The sequence below is a fragment of the Dendropsophus ebraccatus genome, chromosome 6 (assembly GCF_027789765.1).
Source record: "Dendropsophus ebraccatus isolate aDenEbr1 chromosome 6, aDenEbr1.pat, whole genome shotgun sequence".
NCBI lineage: Eukaryota > Metazoa > Chordata > Amphibia > Anura > Hylidae > Dendropsophus > Dendropsophus ebraccatus.
The window spans coordinates 39669284-39685687 of record NC_091459.1 but is presented as its reverse complement, the minus strand read 5'-3'; the positions used below and the strand labels follow the sequence as shown (position 1 = coordinate 39685687).

General features: G+C 42.9%; 1 protein-coding gene across 2 annotated transcripts in view; it reads left to right on the top strand.

The window, feature by feature from the left end:
* LAMA4 (laminin subunit alpha 4) overlaps positions 1 to 16404 on the top strand; it is a 110916-nt gene that overhangs the window by 77525 nt on the left and 16987 nt on the right. For both annotated transcript variants that reach the window (XM_069974859.1, XM_069974858.1), the window contains exons 17-26: positions 211 to 307; positions 1026 to 1130; positions 2956 to 3141; positions 4711 to 4850; positions 7425 to 7580; positions 8537 to 8682; positions 12206 to 12368; positions 13841 to 13974; positions 14397 to 14568; positions 14661 to 14792. In XM_069974859.1, the coding sequence (XP_069830960.1) occupies positions 211 to 307; positions 1026 to 1130; positions 2956 to 3141; positions 4711 to 4850; positions 7425 to 7580; positions 8537 to 8682; positions 12206 to 12368; positions 13841 to 13974; positions 14397 to 14568; positions 14661 to 14792 (1431 nt within the window). The remainder of the gene's footprint in view (positions 1 to 210; positions 308 to 1025; positions 1131 to 2955; positions 3142 to 4710; positions 4851 to 7424; positions 7581 to 8536; positions 8683 to 12205; positions 12369 to 13840; positions 13975 to 14396; positions 14569 to 14660; positions 14793 to 16404) is intronic.

The following is a 16404-nucleotide window of genomic DNA, read 5'->3' as shown; positions in this document are numbered from 1 at the left end:
TCCAGACTGGAAAAAAATACACCACTTCCTGTAGGACATACACCAGCTGATAGGTACTGGAAGATTTCAGATTTTAAAACAGAAGTAAATTACAAATCTGTAACTTTTGATCCCCAGCTGATGTGAAAGAAAAAAAAATGATTCGCCAAAGTACCCCTTTAACTCCTTATCTATATGCTATATTATTAAATGATGTCATTTTGTTTCCAGGCTGTGGATGTCACTAATAACCAGATTGTTTACCAAAAAGGGGAAAGTGAGCGACTCTTGATGGAAGCTAGAGACTTGCGGAACCCCTCAGATTTAGGTAAAGATGGAGTCCTAGTTATCACTGGGCATAATGTTAATACACTGTATCTACTCATTATACAGACATATTCTACATTGCAGAAACACAGGTAGATATACCACAACCAATAGAGGTCTTCTGCAGATTGTACTTTTAGATGTACCTATGCACTCAGGTTAAAGGATTTGCAGTTGTATAAAATATTATTCCTTTTTAACTATGCTTTATACTATCTTTTAATCCAAACGGTAACTTGTAGAGATGAGCGAATTTACATTACAAACGAAGTGAATCGCTTTGTTTGCTCGGCACTTGGCTTATATGTCGGTTGCCTTTGATTTCTGTACCGCTCCACCCCAGATCCCTAAAAAACTGCATCCAGTCCTGAGAAACTTCTCCCAGTTTCCCAGGACTGGATTCAGCTTTTCCAGGCACCCGTGGAGGAGCGGCACAGAAATTAAAGGCCTTATAAGCCGAGTGCCGAGCAAACAAAGCGCTTCACTTCGTTTGTAATGTAAATTTGCTCACCTCTAGTCATTTGTGTTGAGTATTACTCATAGCTATATTTACAGTATATACCTTATTGGAAAACCACAACTTACAATAGACTATTGCTGGATATTTCATACAGAGCCCTCTTATAGAAACATCTTACCACCCAGGAGGACATCTAGAGGCCCTGTTGTCTTCTATAGTCATTTTTGTATTCCTTTTCTCCATTTCCTCATTGTTTTAGGTTTAGCAGAGACTAAACAGCGTATCAGAGCTGCTGCATTAAGGAGGGCAATCTTGAACGATAGACTGGCAAACGTTCTCGCTCAGCTTCAAGCCCATAAGGATGGTAAGCAGGCAGTTCTCATTCTATTACAGAATATTATTTGTATAAAAAGGCTAAATACAACCATAAGTGAATTGGTGAGCTTAGTTTTACATTGTCTCAAAGTTATGTTCCTCTTATTAACCATTTATTGCTCCGCTGCATCTAATACAAGAAATAATGCAATTTTGCACATTGGATGGATTGAGAGTATCCAACAATATTGTATTCAGTATTGTGTATGTCTACATGGACACTAGTGGTCCTCTGCCTAAGGAAGCAGTATTGAGGGGGGCACACCGACACCTGCCGACTTTCCCACCACCACCATCGGTGATCTCCGTATCGGACCCCGTGGTTCTTTAAAGCGTAACTGTCATATTTTTTTTTATTGCAGAAATCAGTAGTATAAGCGATTTTAAGAAACTCTGTAATAGGTTTCATCAGCCAAAAAAGCCTCCTTCTGTACTCAAGAAGCAATCTCCCAGCCTCCCCCCCTGACTTCTTATCTGAGCATTATCAGGCAAACACGTCTTCATTACAGAGAAGCCAGTGAAGACGGGTTCTGCTCTCTCCATTGTAAGCCTATGAAGGGGGGAGGAGCTGAGGGAGATGAGGGAGCAGGAAGAGGTGTCATGAAGGGCAACTGTTTGTAGACTCTCTGGGCACCTAAAACCAGGATTCTGGGGTCAGAAAGGTCAGTGCTTATCTATGAACTTACTGAGAGAAGATTGCAGGGTGTTGTGCTGTGCAGGACTGCTCTGTGCTCAGTCACTCCTAACAGCCCCTCCCCTCTCCATAGCCACATAATGGAGACAGAAATCCTGCTTCTTCTGAAGTGAGGGGGGAGGCTGGGAGATTGCTTTTTCAGTCCAGAAGGAAACTCTTTACATAAAACCTATTACAGAGTTTCTTAAAATCGCTTGTACTGTTGATATTTAATGTTTTCAGAAAAATGGCCCTGAAATGAGTTACGCTTTAATGAATAGAGTCCAGGGGTGGCACCCAACCCGCACCTCTATTCATTCAGTTGGAGCGTCGGAAAGAGCCTAGTATGCTGGAAGAGCGCTGTACTCGGCTCTTTCCATTGTTCCATAGGAATGAATAGAGCCGCAGGTCGCTTGACGACCCCGGGCTCTGTCCATAACAGACCCAATAGGGTCCAATACAGAGATCGTAGTGGGGTTAAGGGGTCGGTCCCCTGCGATCTCTTACTTTTCCCCTATCCTGTGCATAGGGGAAAAGTTAACTTTTCCCAGAAAACCCCCTTTTATTTTATTGTTTTATTTATTTATTCAGATGAACTGGTCTCAGAAAGTTATATTGATTTGTAAGTTACTTAAAGTAATTGAAAAAAAAAAAAACTCTTTCAAGTAGCTATCAGCTGCTGTATATCCTGCAGGAAGTGGTGTATTCTTTCCAGTCTGACAAACTGCTCTCAGCTGCTATCTCTAACCAAGACACAAACTGTCCAGAGCAGTAATAAATCCCATAGAAAATTTTTCTTGTTCTGGACAGTTGCTGACATGGAAATCAGTGGCAGGACCTGAAGCCTGTGTCAGATTAGAGAAAAAACACTGCTTCATTTAGGGCATACAGCAGCTGATAAGTACTGGAAGACTGGAGATTTTTAAATAGAAGTAAATTACAAATTAACAAATATTTCCGCCTGAGTACCCCTTTTATAAACTCCCACACACACACTTTTACGCATTGTGTAAGTGGTTGGTCTCATCTGTGACAGAACATGTTAGTAGAACTCTGTGATTCAGATCATTGTGTATATTGATATATGATGCATTTTGTTTTGTCATTGTGAAATCATTTTGTTTCTATGACCTTCTGATAGATGACACTAGAAAACAGCTTGCAAATTCTAAACTCTTGGCAGACAAGGCTCTAAATGTCACCGCTGCAGTATCTGAGATGACAGACCCAATGGAAAAAAATGCCAACATGTGGGCAGAGAACCTGAGTAATTCAGATTTTGATGCCTCTGACTTCAACTCTGTTGTGAACTCAGCTGGAGAAACAGGTAAAAAATGATCCCTCTACCATCATTGCTGCAGGGGAAAAAACAAAGCCGGATGGGAGGATGAGAGAGGCAGTAAGGGCCGTATTCCACCGCACGATTATAGTTCGCATAATCGTTAACAATCTCAAACGACCGCTATTGTGAAAGACCTGAAAACATTCACTCATTAACATGGAACGATAATCGTTACTTATGATTGTATTTGCGATCATTTTTTTCTTATTCAATGCGAACGATTTGTGAACGTTTTGCAAACGAGCAATGATAAAAATAGGTCCAGGTCTTATAAAGCGATCAACGATTTCTCGTTCGGTTGTTAATCGTTTAGATTCGAGCAATTTAACGATAATCTGAACGATAATCATCCGGTGGAATAGGGCCCTAAGACACAGAGGGGATTAAGTATATGGTTTTTAATGTCCCTCCCTTCCCCAGAATTAACACACTAAATGAAAGGCTTGCAATGCATTTTTTTTCTGTAGGTAATCCCCCTGTTGGTTAGCCGCCCTCCCCATTATGCAGAATCCCACAATAAAGTAGGGATCCCTCTGTAGGTAGTCCGCCTGCTAGTGAGCCACCCATTAGATAGCCTCCCCCCTCCTCCCACCCCCACCCCCCATGTAGACATTTCCCCTGTTAGTTAGGACCCCCCTACATATAGGCATACCCCTTGTGTAATTATAAAAAGAAAATCCATACTCACCTAGCTGAAGTGCCGCAGTGCTCTGGTATCTCCCCTACCTGCTCTCCGAATGCACAAGTGACATCACTGGTATGCTCTGGGGGAGTGATTGGCAGAGCAGGGAGCCAATGGCTCTTGACCCAGTCAACCACGGTACCCCATCATTTAACTGTAAACGCTGACAGTTAAAGGGCCATGCACAGCACCCAGTGCTGATGCTGGCAAGAGGAGTTTACTATAACTCTGGGGCCTACTGGCATGATTCCCTGGAGGGCCAGTCCGAGCCATGATATTTAATTAGCATGCGTAACACATGGGGGCAGTCCCAGGATGGGATGATTCCCAAAATCAGGAATGTCATGTCAGTGTGGAAGTATGATTGTGGTACAGTACAGACCCAAATACCCTATATATGTTAATATCATAACTGCATAACACAAGCCTAGGATCCATTTTTCCTTAGAATTGAGGTTTTATTAGACTATATATATTCACATGGCTGGATGATCAGTAATCGGGAGTAGTGTATGTTTTGTTTAAAAAAAAAAGGTTAGACCTCATAGGAAGTTGAGAAAAACAACCCAAAGCAATAAGAAAGGTTGTCCAGCTAACCTCTGATGGGTTTCTAATCTGTTTTTAGTATAATGTATACAGCACTTTTATAGGGGGGAAAAACAGATGCAATTGTGTTCCATCCATTTGAATCACTTCTCCTATTGACTTCCATTATGAAAAAAAAAAAAAGCGGAACAAAACGGATCCATTTAAAAAAAAATTGTTGTACACAAAATTGTGATTGACCACTTTTTTCAGTACATTAAATTACCATTTAAGAAATAAACTGCAAAAATGCAGTGTGAACCTACACTTAAAGTTTTTTTTTTTAGTTAAGAACCTGACAGCGGTAATGCCATTACTCCTGAATAAGCTGCGCAGTGTAGAATACAAAGTCCCTTCTAACAACATCTCATCCAGCATTAACCGTATCCGTGAGCTGATTGCACAGACAAGAAGCATAGCCAGTAAGGTAAGAGAATTCACGCCTCCACAACAATTGTTATCTTGGCACTGAGGCAACAATGGATTGGGAATTTTGTATGTCACAGTTTCTTCATGTCTATGGATTTGAAGTTTTTGGAGCGACAACTACATCAGCCTCTATTTGCTGTATCAATTTAACATCCTATAACACTGTATTTTATACAGTGAGATTAGCAGTTGAATTATTCTGTGCTAGGGATGAGCGAACCGAACTGTAACGAACCAGATTCGTTACGAACTTTACAAAAAGTTCGGTTCGTCACCGAACCGAACTTTGAGAGAGTTTGTAACGAATCTGGTTAAAATAACAATAACAAATAAAATCTTAAGAAAGTGATGCAAACACCTCTGGAATGCATCTGGGAAAGCAGGGAAACAGTATTACAGGAATCGGCATTACCGGGGTTAGCGATCCCCGACAATAATGCCGATCCCTCTAATGGTTATTATTTAATTAATAAAACACATTTTCATTCTAAAAAAAAACATTTTTGTTGTTCAATAGCATAATTAAAAGGAATCCATGCTTTTGCAATTAAATATACTGTTAATAAAAAAATAAATATATAAATAAATGTGTGTGTATATATATATATATATATATATTGATTTATTTACAGTATATTTAATTGAAAAAGCATGGATTCGTTTTAAATATGTTATTGTACAAGGAAAATAACTTTCTTAGAACGAATATCTGCTTTATTAATTAAATATTAACTATTTAATGGAGCTGTATTAATTCATGGGTCGGGTGCAGTGCACCCGGTCCATGGAGTTTAAAGGGTTAAGTAGTGATGCAGTAGCATCACTACTAACTCTCTGTGGCTGTACAGTAAGAAGGGGTGCATAGCGCACCCCTCCTTACAGTACAGGAGCAGGGAATCCCTTAATTAAGTGGGGATTCCCTGCCCTACGGGGTTTCCCACCGAGAAGAAGAAAGCGGTCTGCTTCTCAGCGGGAAATTTTAAATCCCCTGCACAGAAGTTACAGTCTGGCTCCCAGGGGCTTAAGTCCTTGGGAGCCAGACTGTAACTCCCATGCCTATGCTGGAGGTCACCCAGCTTTCCCACCATCCTGTAAGGTTAACCCTAACAGGATCCTGGGAGAGCTGGGTGACCTCCAGTATAGGCATGGGAGTTACAGTCCGGCTCCCAGGGACTTAATCCCCTGGGAGCCAGACTGTTCTGGCACTGCATCTGCACCAGCAAGGAAGGGGGTTAAGTGTCCCCTCCCTTGCTGGGGCAGATGCAGTGCGATCTGCATGGGGTGGTGGGGGAGGGGGGTGATGGCTGGGGCTTACCTGCTGCTTTGTCCATAGTTGCTAGCAGTCCCGGAATGTCCCGATAAGCCCCGCCCCCGAGGCTGCAGCCAATACAGGGGCGGGGCTTATCATCACGGGGCGGGGCCCCAGCCATCACCCCCCTCACCCCCCACCCTATGGAGATCGCACTGCATCTGCCCCAGCAAGGGAGGGGACACTTAACCCCCTTCCTTGCTGGCACAGGTGCAGTGCCAGAACAGTCTGGTTCCCAGGGGGGTTAAGTCCCTGGGAGCCAGACTGTAACCCCCATGCCTATGCAGGAGGTCACCCAACTTTCCCAGGATCCTGTTAGGGTTAACCTTACAGGATGGTGGGAAAGCTGGGTGACCTCCAGCATAGGCATGGGAGTTACAGTCTGGCTCCCAAGGACTTAAGCCCCTGGGAGCCAGACTGTAACTTCTATGCAGGGGATTTTAAATTTCCCACTGAGAAGCAGACCGCTTTCTGCTTCTCGGTGGGAAACCCCGTAGGGCAGGGAATCCCCACTTAATTAAGGGATTCCCTGCTCCTGTACTGTAAGGAGGGGTGCGCTATGCACCCCTCCTTACTGTACAGCCACAGAGGGTTAGTAGTGATGCTACTGCATCACTACTTAACCCTTTAAACTCCATGGACCAGGTGCACTGCACCCGACCTATGCATTAATATAGCTCCATTAAATAGTTAATATTTAATTAATAAAGTAGATATTCATTCTAAGAAAGTTATTATCGTTGTACAATAACATAATTGAAACGGATCGATGCTTTTTCAATTAAATATACTATAAATAAATATATATATATATATATATATATATATACACACTCACACATTTATTTACATATTTATTTTTTTATTAACAGTATATTTAAATGCAAAAGCATGGATTCCTTTTAATTATGCTATTAGACAACGAAAATTGTTTTTTTAGAACGAAAATTTGTTTTATTATTTAAATATTAACTATTAAAGGGTGCGGCAAATGCCGGCAATTTTTTTTCCCACTATTTTTGCACTTTGTTTTTATTCCACTTTTTTCATTGTAATAGCAACTAAACAAAACTATACCCTATCACACTCCCACTATTGTAGCTGCAATTATTCAGCCGTTATTGCAAGGTTCGTTTTAGGTTCGGTTAAGACAAAGCCAAAGTTCAGGAAAGTTCGCCGGATCGAACCGAACCGAACTTTTCAAAAGTTCGCTCATCCCTACTCTGTGCTGATTACCCTTGTGTTCTGTCGTCCCCATTTAAGGTTCAAGTATCCATGAAGTTTGAAGGCAAATCAGCCGTTAATGTGAACATGAAAACAAACCTAGCTGACCTGAAGGCTTATTCCTCCATTGGTCTGTACATAAACCCAGAGCCTCGTCAAGAAGACAGATTTATTATGTATCTGGGGCACAAAAACGTAAGTGATCTTAGTGAGGCTATGCTCCCACAACGTCTTTTTTAGGCAAAAAAAAAATGGCCGTCATTAATCATTATGAAAAAGGCGTTTTTTCACCTAAAAAAGACATTGTATGTGTTAAGGCAAACAATTTAGATGTAAATCTTTTTTCAACCTGCTGCTACATCCCGGACTCTGCAAGGAAACTCTCTGTGAAGCTAGAGTACTAGCAGGAAAATACATTGGGTTATAAAAATGCACCTCAATATAACGCCGTAGTTTGAACTTAGCCGTGGACTTTATCCATGTTTTCCTAAAGGCCCTAGGGCACCATCCTAGGTCTCCAGCCGGCGGGAATCAAATGCCGAGCATTCAGGTTCAGGGAACATTGACGAACCCAAAGAGTTTGCTCGAAACTATTCTGTATATATATATATATATATATATATATATTAATATTTAAAAAAAAGAGTAATGGCTTTTAGAAGGCAAGAGGGGAAAAAAACAAAACAAAAGTCAACAGTAAAAGTAAACCCAGTAATAAAAAGTGTGTTCTTTACTAAGGGCCCTTCAATTGGTTTATAATGAGGCCCAATCATTTTGTTTCTAAATGAATATAAAGTATAATGGCTAAAAGAAAAAGTTTCTGCTAGATTTCTGTTGACTTTGCAGCTAGGAATTATGCCAACTCTTTCTGAAGGTATAATAGGTGGGATTATAGTCAAGAGGTTGGAGTGTGGTTGAGTTGACTGAATTCCCAGTTAGAGTGTACAGCAGGAGCAGGAAGTTCATTACCAGATGTACACTAGACATGAAGTGGGGCAATAAAAACGACAGTTTGCATCAGAAGCCAAGAAAAAGCATGGAACGCCATAAAAAGATAGTAAAAGAAGTAAAATAACTGCATTTACTTATATATTAATTCATTAAACTGCTAAAATGAAACCCCCTTTAATTCATCTATTTACATTTTACAGGGTAAATCAGACTACATGGGCCTTGCAATTAAACGTAACAGTCTTGTATATGTCTACAACCTGGGAAAAGGAGATGTTGAGATTCCATTGGATTCCAAGCCTGTCAGTACATGGCCATCCTACTTCAGTCTTGTGAAAATAGAAAGGTAACATACAGTATAGCAGGGGCGTTGCTAGGGTCCTAAAACATCCGGGGCCCGGGCCCTCTGAGTGCCGTCATAAGCGCTTAGCGAAGGAGCCCGATGCAGAAGCTAGTAACCCCAATGACTGCTCAATTAGTCCTGCTCTATTGCCTCCACTCTTAATAACTGTGGCTAAGCAGGCACAGACAGCTCCTTCACAGCTCCCCCTGTACACACAGCCTCTGGGAGGTCTGCCCTAGCTCCTATCCTCTAGGCCAGTGTTTCCCAACCTTTTCTACCTCGGGGAACTCCTACCAGATAACGTTCTACAAAATGCAAAAACCTCATTCAGTGACTCACAGGTGACGTCTTCTTTGATCTGAGTTGTTCTCTTTCCCTTTTCCTCTCCATCCGGCCCAAACCACCATGATGATTTCTTTCAGTTGCAATTCATCTCTTCAGAACCTGCCAGACAAACATCTCAGGCTCTGCACTTTTCCTTCAATTTCCTTCCCTTTTCCCCTCCTATAGGCTCCCATACAGTAGTTATTCCACTACCTGGTGTCAGTGAGTAGGTAGGTAAGTATGTTGCCCCCTGTAGGTAGGATACTCTGCTGTGCCCCCAAATAGTAATAATGTCCAGTGTTGTGCCCTATAGTAACAATGCCTCCTGCTGTATTACCCCACATTGTAAAATGTCCCCCTGCTGTGTACCCTTATATAGTAATAATGCCCTCTGCTGTGCCCTATATAGTTATTATGCCCCCTGCTGTACCCTCCATATAGTAATAATGCACCCTCTGCTGTGCCTCCTATGTAGTAATAATGCCTCCTGCTGTACCCTCCATATAGTAATACCCCCTCTGCTGTGCCTCCTATATAGTAATAATGCGCCTGCTGTACATACCATAGTAATAAAGTTCCCATCCTGCCTGCAATTAACCCGACTGCCATCCCCAAACACACTACCCCACCTGACCCCTTCCACCCACACACACTACCCCACCTCACCTTCTCCACCCACACACACTACCCCACCCGGCCCCCTCTTTTCCCCATGCTTCTCCCCCCCCCCCCCGCTTCTCTCCCCTATGCTTCTCTCCCCAATACTTCTCCCCCCTGCTTTTCTCCCCCATACTTCTTCCCCTTGCTTCTCTCCCCATACTTCTCACCCCTGCTTCTCTCCCCCATACATCTCTTCCCCGTGCTTCTCTTCCCTGCTTCTATCCCCCATACTTCTCCCCTGTGCTTCTCTCACCTGCTTTTCCCCCCATAATTCTCCCCCCTGCTTCTCTCCTCTGCTTCTCTCCCCCATACTTCTCCCCCCACTTCTCTCTCCCATGCTTCTCCCCCATATTTCTCCCCCATACTTCTTCCCTGCTTCTCTCCCCCCTGCTTCTCTACCCTGCTTCTCTCCCCCCATGCTTCTCTCCCCCATGCTTTTCTCCCCCCATGCTTCTCTCCCCCATATGCTTCTCTCCCCCATGCTTCTCTCCCCCATGCTTCTCTCCCCCCATGCTTCTCTCCCCCATATGCTTCTCTCCACCATGCTTTTCTCCCCCCTTGCTTCTCTTCCCCCATATGCTTCTTTCCCCCCATGCTTCTCTCCCCCATATGCTTCTCTCCCCCATGCTTTTCTCCCCCCATGCTTCTCTCCCCCATATTTTTCTCCCCCCTTGCTTCTCTTCCCCCATATGCTTCTCTCCCCCCATGCTTCTCTCCCCCATATGCTTCTCTCCCCCATGCTTTTCTCCCCCCATGCTTCTCTCCCCCATGCTTTTCTCCCCCCATGCTTTTCTCCCCCCATGCTTCTCTCCCCCATATGCTTCTCTCCCCCATGCTTTTCTCCCACATATGCTTCTCTCCACCATGCTTTTCTTCCCCCTTGCTTCTCTTCCCCCTTGCTTCTCTTCCCCCATGCTTCTCTCCCCCATATGCTTTTCTCCCCCATATGCTTCTCTACACCATGCTTTTCTCCCCCCATGCTTCTCTCCCCCATATGCTTTTCTCCCCCCATGCTTTTCTCCCCCCATGCTTCTCTCCCACATATGCTTCTCTCCCACATATGCTTCTCTCCACCATGCTTTTCTTCCCCCTTGCTTCTCTTCCCCCATGCTTCTCTCCCCCATATGCTTTTCTCCCCCATATGCTTCTCTACACCATGCTTTTCTCCCCCCTTGCTCCTCTCCCCCAGATACTTCTCTCCCCCGTGGTCCTCTCCCCCATACCTCTCTTCCCCCATGCTTCTCTCCCCCATGCCTCCTCACCTCCACAGTCACCTCCACCTCACCTCCACCGAGTTTCACCTACTGGCCGCTCGTAGCGGCCGCCGGATGTGCTGCGCTGCGGCAGGCCGTGGTGTACGCATCCAATCAGCGCGTGCGCCACGGCCCGCCGCAGCGGCCCCGCACTTCCGGTCTCCGCTGATTGGATTGGAGCAGCATGCACGGCGGGCGCTACGGGTGGGCAGTAGATGAGATGAGCAGCTGGCGAGGCGGGCAGCAGCCGCGATCTGCGAGCCAGATGCGGCCATCAAAAGAGCCGCATCTGTCTCGCAAGACCGGGGCTGAAGAAATCCGGGGCAGCAGGCATTTTATTCGGGGCATGAGCCCCGAATAAAACTGCCTAGCGACGCCACTGCAGTATAGAAACCTAGGAATTAGATGTTTGGGCACAGGGGTATTATGATTTACATATAATCTGGATAAAATATGTATTGGCTTCATCCTCTCTCATGATAATACTTCTTCTTGTCATATTAAAGAGGTTTATTATTGAATTCAAATGTAAAATGCACAAATTGCATCATCTCTCAGGAGCATGGGTTACACATTCCCTGCAAATACCATAATGGGAGTATATGGAATATTCATATTAGTAGTAAAGCAGTCAATCAGAGGGCCCTAGGTGGTCTGTAACTCCAGCAATATCCTCCTTATGGACACTGCAAAGACTGACATGCAAAGTAAAGCCTTCAATTTCTATATAAAGGAATATTTAAAGGGGACCTCTGGTAATTCTTTCTTTAAAATTAACTGGTGTCAGAAAGTTATACAGATTTGTAACTTACTTCTATTTAAAAATCTCAAGTGTTCCAGTACTTATCAGCTGCCGAATGTCCTGCAGGAAGTGGTGTTTTCTTTCCAGTCTGACACAGTGCTCTCTGCTGCCACCTCTGTCCATGTCAGGAACTGTCCAGAGCAGGAGAGGTTTTCTATGGGGATTTGCTACTGCTGTGGACAGTTCCATTGGAAGTTCTTTAACATCCAAATGGTTCCTATAGCAAGCATACGCCATCCAAACCTATTCTTATTCAGTCATAGTGAATTTACCCCCCCTTTCCTTGCTGTTGACAGTAGTCTATACTTGCCTGTTGGAAGTCAACCATAGACCAGGGGTGTACAATCTTCTTCCCATGATATTTATTATATTACTCTTTTAGTATACAATAGTGCATAGATAAATGCTGTATTAGTATATTGACTTGTAACCTACTGGAAAATTGAGAAAATTGTAATAATGCTGTGATATGTTATTTTTCTCATAGATTGGGAAGACATGGTAAAGTGCTTCTTACTATACCCAGTGAGAGCAGTACAGCAGAGGAGAAGTTCATCAAGAAGGGTGAGGCTTCTGGAAGTGATTCTTTGCTTGATCTAGAACCTCATAACACAGTCTTCTATGTTGGCGGTGTGCCTGAAGGCTTTAAGGTAGGCACTGTTATCACAAGCTGTAGTGTTACTGTATGAGTCCTTTCAAGTTGTAGCATGCCTTAGAAATCTATATTTTAATTTACAAAGAGTTGTGTTGCTTGAGTTTATCTTTAGAATTTCAAAACTTTAAAGGGAAACGTCAGGACATTTTTTTATTATCTTTTTCCCCAAATCAACTGGTACCAAAGAGTTATACAGATACTTAAATTACTTCTATTTAAAAATCTCAAGCCTTCTAGTACTTATCAGTTGCTGTATGTCTTGCAGGAAGTGGCATATTCTTTCCAGTCTGACACAGTGCTCTCTGCTGCCACCTCAGTCCATGTCAGGAACTGTCCAAAGCTTAAGAGGTTTTCTATGCTGATTTGCTACTGCTGTGGACAGTTCCTGTCACTGACAGAGGTGGCAGCAGAGAGCACTATGTGAGACTGGGAAGAAAACACCACTTCCTGCAGGACATACATACATTGTTCTTGGAGAGATAAGACACCAGAAGAGCCTGGCAGTGGCTTACCCCTCCACTCAAGCACTATGCTCGACCGAGCACCTGCTCGGGTGTCTGCAAGACACATTAGAACTATGCTATGTCATCAATTGACTGCATACCGCCGGAATTCTAATGTGACTTGCTGTAACATAATGCCTTTTTTCGTTCTAATTTTTGTATATTTCCTTTACACATCCTTTGAAGGTGAACCAGGCACCCTCTACTCTGTCAAGCACTTGGTTACATGTTCGAGTCTCCCATTGATTTCAGTGGGGTTCATTCGTTAAGGTGGACCAGGCATGCTAGGTTCCACTGCAATCTCCAGGAAGTACTGGCAGTTGGTTTCCACTAAGCCTGCAAGCAAGGGGGATTGTGGGAAACTTGTGCACTGTTGCATGTCAACAAATTAAAGGGGTTGTACACAAAAAAAAATTTCTTTCAAATCAACTGCTGCCATAAAGTGCCAGAGATTTGTAATTTACTTCTATTAAAAAAATCTCAAGCCTTCCAGTACTTATCAGCTGCTGTATGCCCAGCAGGAAGTTGTATTATTTCCAGTCTGGAGAGCAGGAGAGGTTTTCTATGGGGATTTGCTGCTGCTCTGGACAGTTCCTGACATGGACAGAGGAGGCAACAGAGAGCACTGTGTCAGACAGGAAAGAAAACACCACTTTCTGCAGGACACACAGCAGCTGATAAGTACTGGAAGACTTAAGATTTTTTAAGTGAAATACAAATCTCTGGCACTTTATGGCACCAGTTGATTTGAAAGAAAAAAAATTGGTGAACAACCCCTTTAATGCAGCCTACATTTCCCATTCACAGATTTACTATAAGCTTATAGTGAGAAATATGCTGTTATAAATGCGGTTATAATGGAGATGTTACAGGCACTTATAACAGCTTACTTGTTCTACAGATCACATATTAATCTGTATTGTAATGGAATTTAAATCTCTTTTTGGTCATTTGTTTTTTTCAGCTCCCCGACAGTCTGAACCTGCCCAGTTTTGTGGGTTGCCTGGAGCTGGCATCTGTCAATGATGAAGTTGTCAGCTTATACAATTTCCGGGACAAACATAACATAAATACAGTCACGTCGCCACCTTGCAGGAGGTGAGAGGGTCATTGTTTTACTAACTTCATTTTAAGGTTTTTAATCAATATATTTCCTTATTTTCTGTATACAAAGTAAATATTTGCAGAAAAACATCATCATTTGTTTGCTCTTTAGTTATTTTATCATAGTAAAAGTTATATGGTACAGTATAAGGTATCAGCTGCTGCAGTAATTCCAGGAGGGAGAGGGAAGACAAGAACAGTGAGCCCTAATGCTAAACCCACCCAGCTGTCCCTACCTACTTGCCTCACCTGCCCTAGGCCCTTCTGCACTGATTTCAATGCTACTTTCAATGCAACAACGGTCATTACTTGACACTCAAGACAACGGACGTTGTTTTTGAGTGCCAAACAACGGCCGTTGTCCGTACCATGTGTGAACATAGCTTTAATGACAATTTGCTTCTCCGTTCGTATAGAAATCGGTTGGCTTTCACCCAGAGTCGTGCGGCCAGTTACTTCTTTGACGGTTCTGGATATGCTGTGATACGTAATATAGAAAAAAGAGGACGCTTTACCCAAGTCACTCGTTTTGACATTGAAGTTCGAACAGCTGTGGATAATGCTCTCATTTTCCTAATGGTTAATGGAGTAAGTATACATTTTGTTAAATCCTGTTTTGTTTTGTTTTTATCACATATAACATTGGCTATCTACATACTAAATCTTTAACTTTCTTCTAGACTAAGTTCTTTAGTCTGGAAGTCCAAGATGGCTACCTGAGACTGTTGTATGACTTTGGATTTAGTAAAGGTCCAGTGCTTCTGGATGACTCGATGAAAAAAGCCCAGATCAATGATGCAAGATATCATGAGGTATGACCCAACTCACTCTATGATAAATCAAGTGTTAATAAATGGTTACTGTCACTTTTAGACAACATCCCTCCATCTGATACAGCCTACACCATTATTAACATATTTGCAGTACTCCTTACCCCAGAAAAAAAGTTGTAAATTCTTGGCCATTTGGCATAGCAGAGAGTATTCATGTGCCGTGACTAGAGATGAGCAAACATCGTGCTCGCTTGGGTCCGTCCCAACCCGAGCGTGTGGTATTTGTTACCGGTGGCTGAAGAAGTTGGATGCAGCCCTAAGGCTGCCTGGAAAACAAGGATACAGTCATAGACCATAGGCTATATCCATGTCTTCCAAGCCTGCCTAGGGCTGCATCCAACTTCTTCAGCCACTGGTAATCAAATGCCACACGCTCCGGTTCGGACGGACCCAAGCGAGCACAATGTTCTCTCATCTCTAGCTGTGAGCAATGAAAGAAGTAACTACTGCACGGTACTAAAATAAGAAATAATTCAAGAAGAATGCGGACATCAGCAGATCACCTTAAAACTTCACCTTTATTTCATCTGACAGTACATAGCCGAATCGCCAAGGAACACTCACTCCCTGCCCACGCACGTTTCACTGTGTTAAGCACTTTCTCAAGGCATGATGGAAAGTGGGAAGTTCCCTCCGCTATATACACATAATCCACATAAATGTGCATAAAAACAATTAAAAGCATATACAGAAAAAACCTTACAGAAATACACTGTAATCACTTCTGGTATTTAGACCGAGACTGCCCAATGCTTCTGTCTCTATAATAACAGGAGCCTCCGCTTGCTGGAGTTCCTTATAGGAAGTTCCCTCTGCCATCCGATTTTATTCTTTTAAGACCTGCGAATTTTAAAGTATTTTTATCAGATCCATGCAATACTTTACAATTCACAAAATTTTCAGGTCGTAAAAAGAACAAAATCAGGTTATTATAGAGACAGAAGCATTGGGCAGTCTTGGTCTAAATAACAGAAGTGATTACAGTGTATTTCTCTATGTTTTTTTGTGTATATCCTTTTAATAGTTTTTATGCAAATGTATGTGAATTCCGTGTATATGAGGGAACATTTCACTTCCCACCATGCCTTGAGAAAGCGATTGACAGCGCAACACATGCATGGGCAGGGAATGAGCGTTTCTGCTATGTACTGTTGGATGAATTATAGGTTGAGGTTTTAAGATGCTGTGCTGCTGTCCATATTCTTCTTGAATATATTCTTATGGATCTGCATATGAGCACCACCTGAATCACCGATTGGCAGGAGTGTCAGTAACATGCACCATTAAAGGGACTCATGCTACGTTTACTCGAAACGATAATTCGCCCGATCGTACGATTAACGATGTTGGAGTAACGATTTTTTTTTCATAACTATCAGCGTTTAGACGGTACGCTATATCGTATGGAAAATTCGTTTTGCGATCCTTTTGCGATCGCTTAAGCCTATCTCACACATTGGTTAAATCGGCGAACGACTGTTCACACGGAACGATCTGCGAATTTTTTGCGAACAATCAACGACGATTTGAGAAGTTGTTGAAAGATCAAAATGAACGATTTCTCGCTCGTCGTTTGATCGTTTGCTGCATT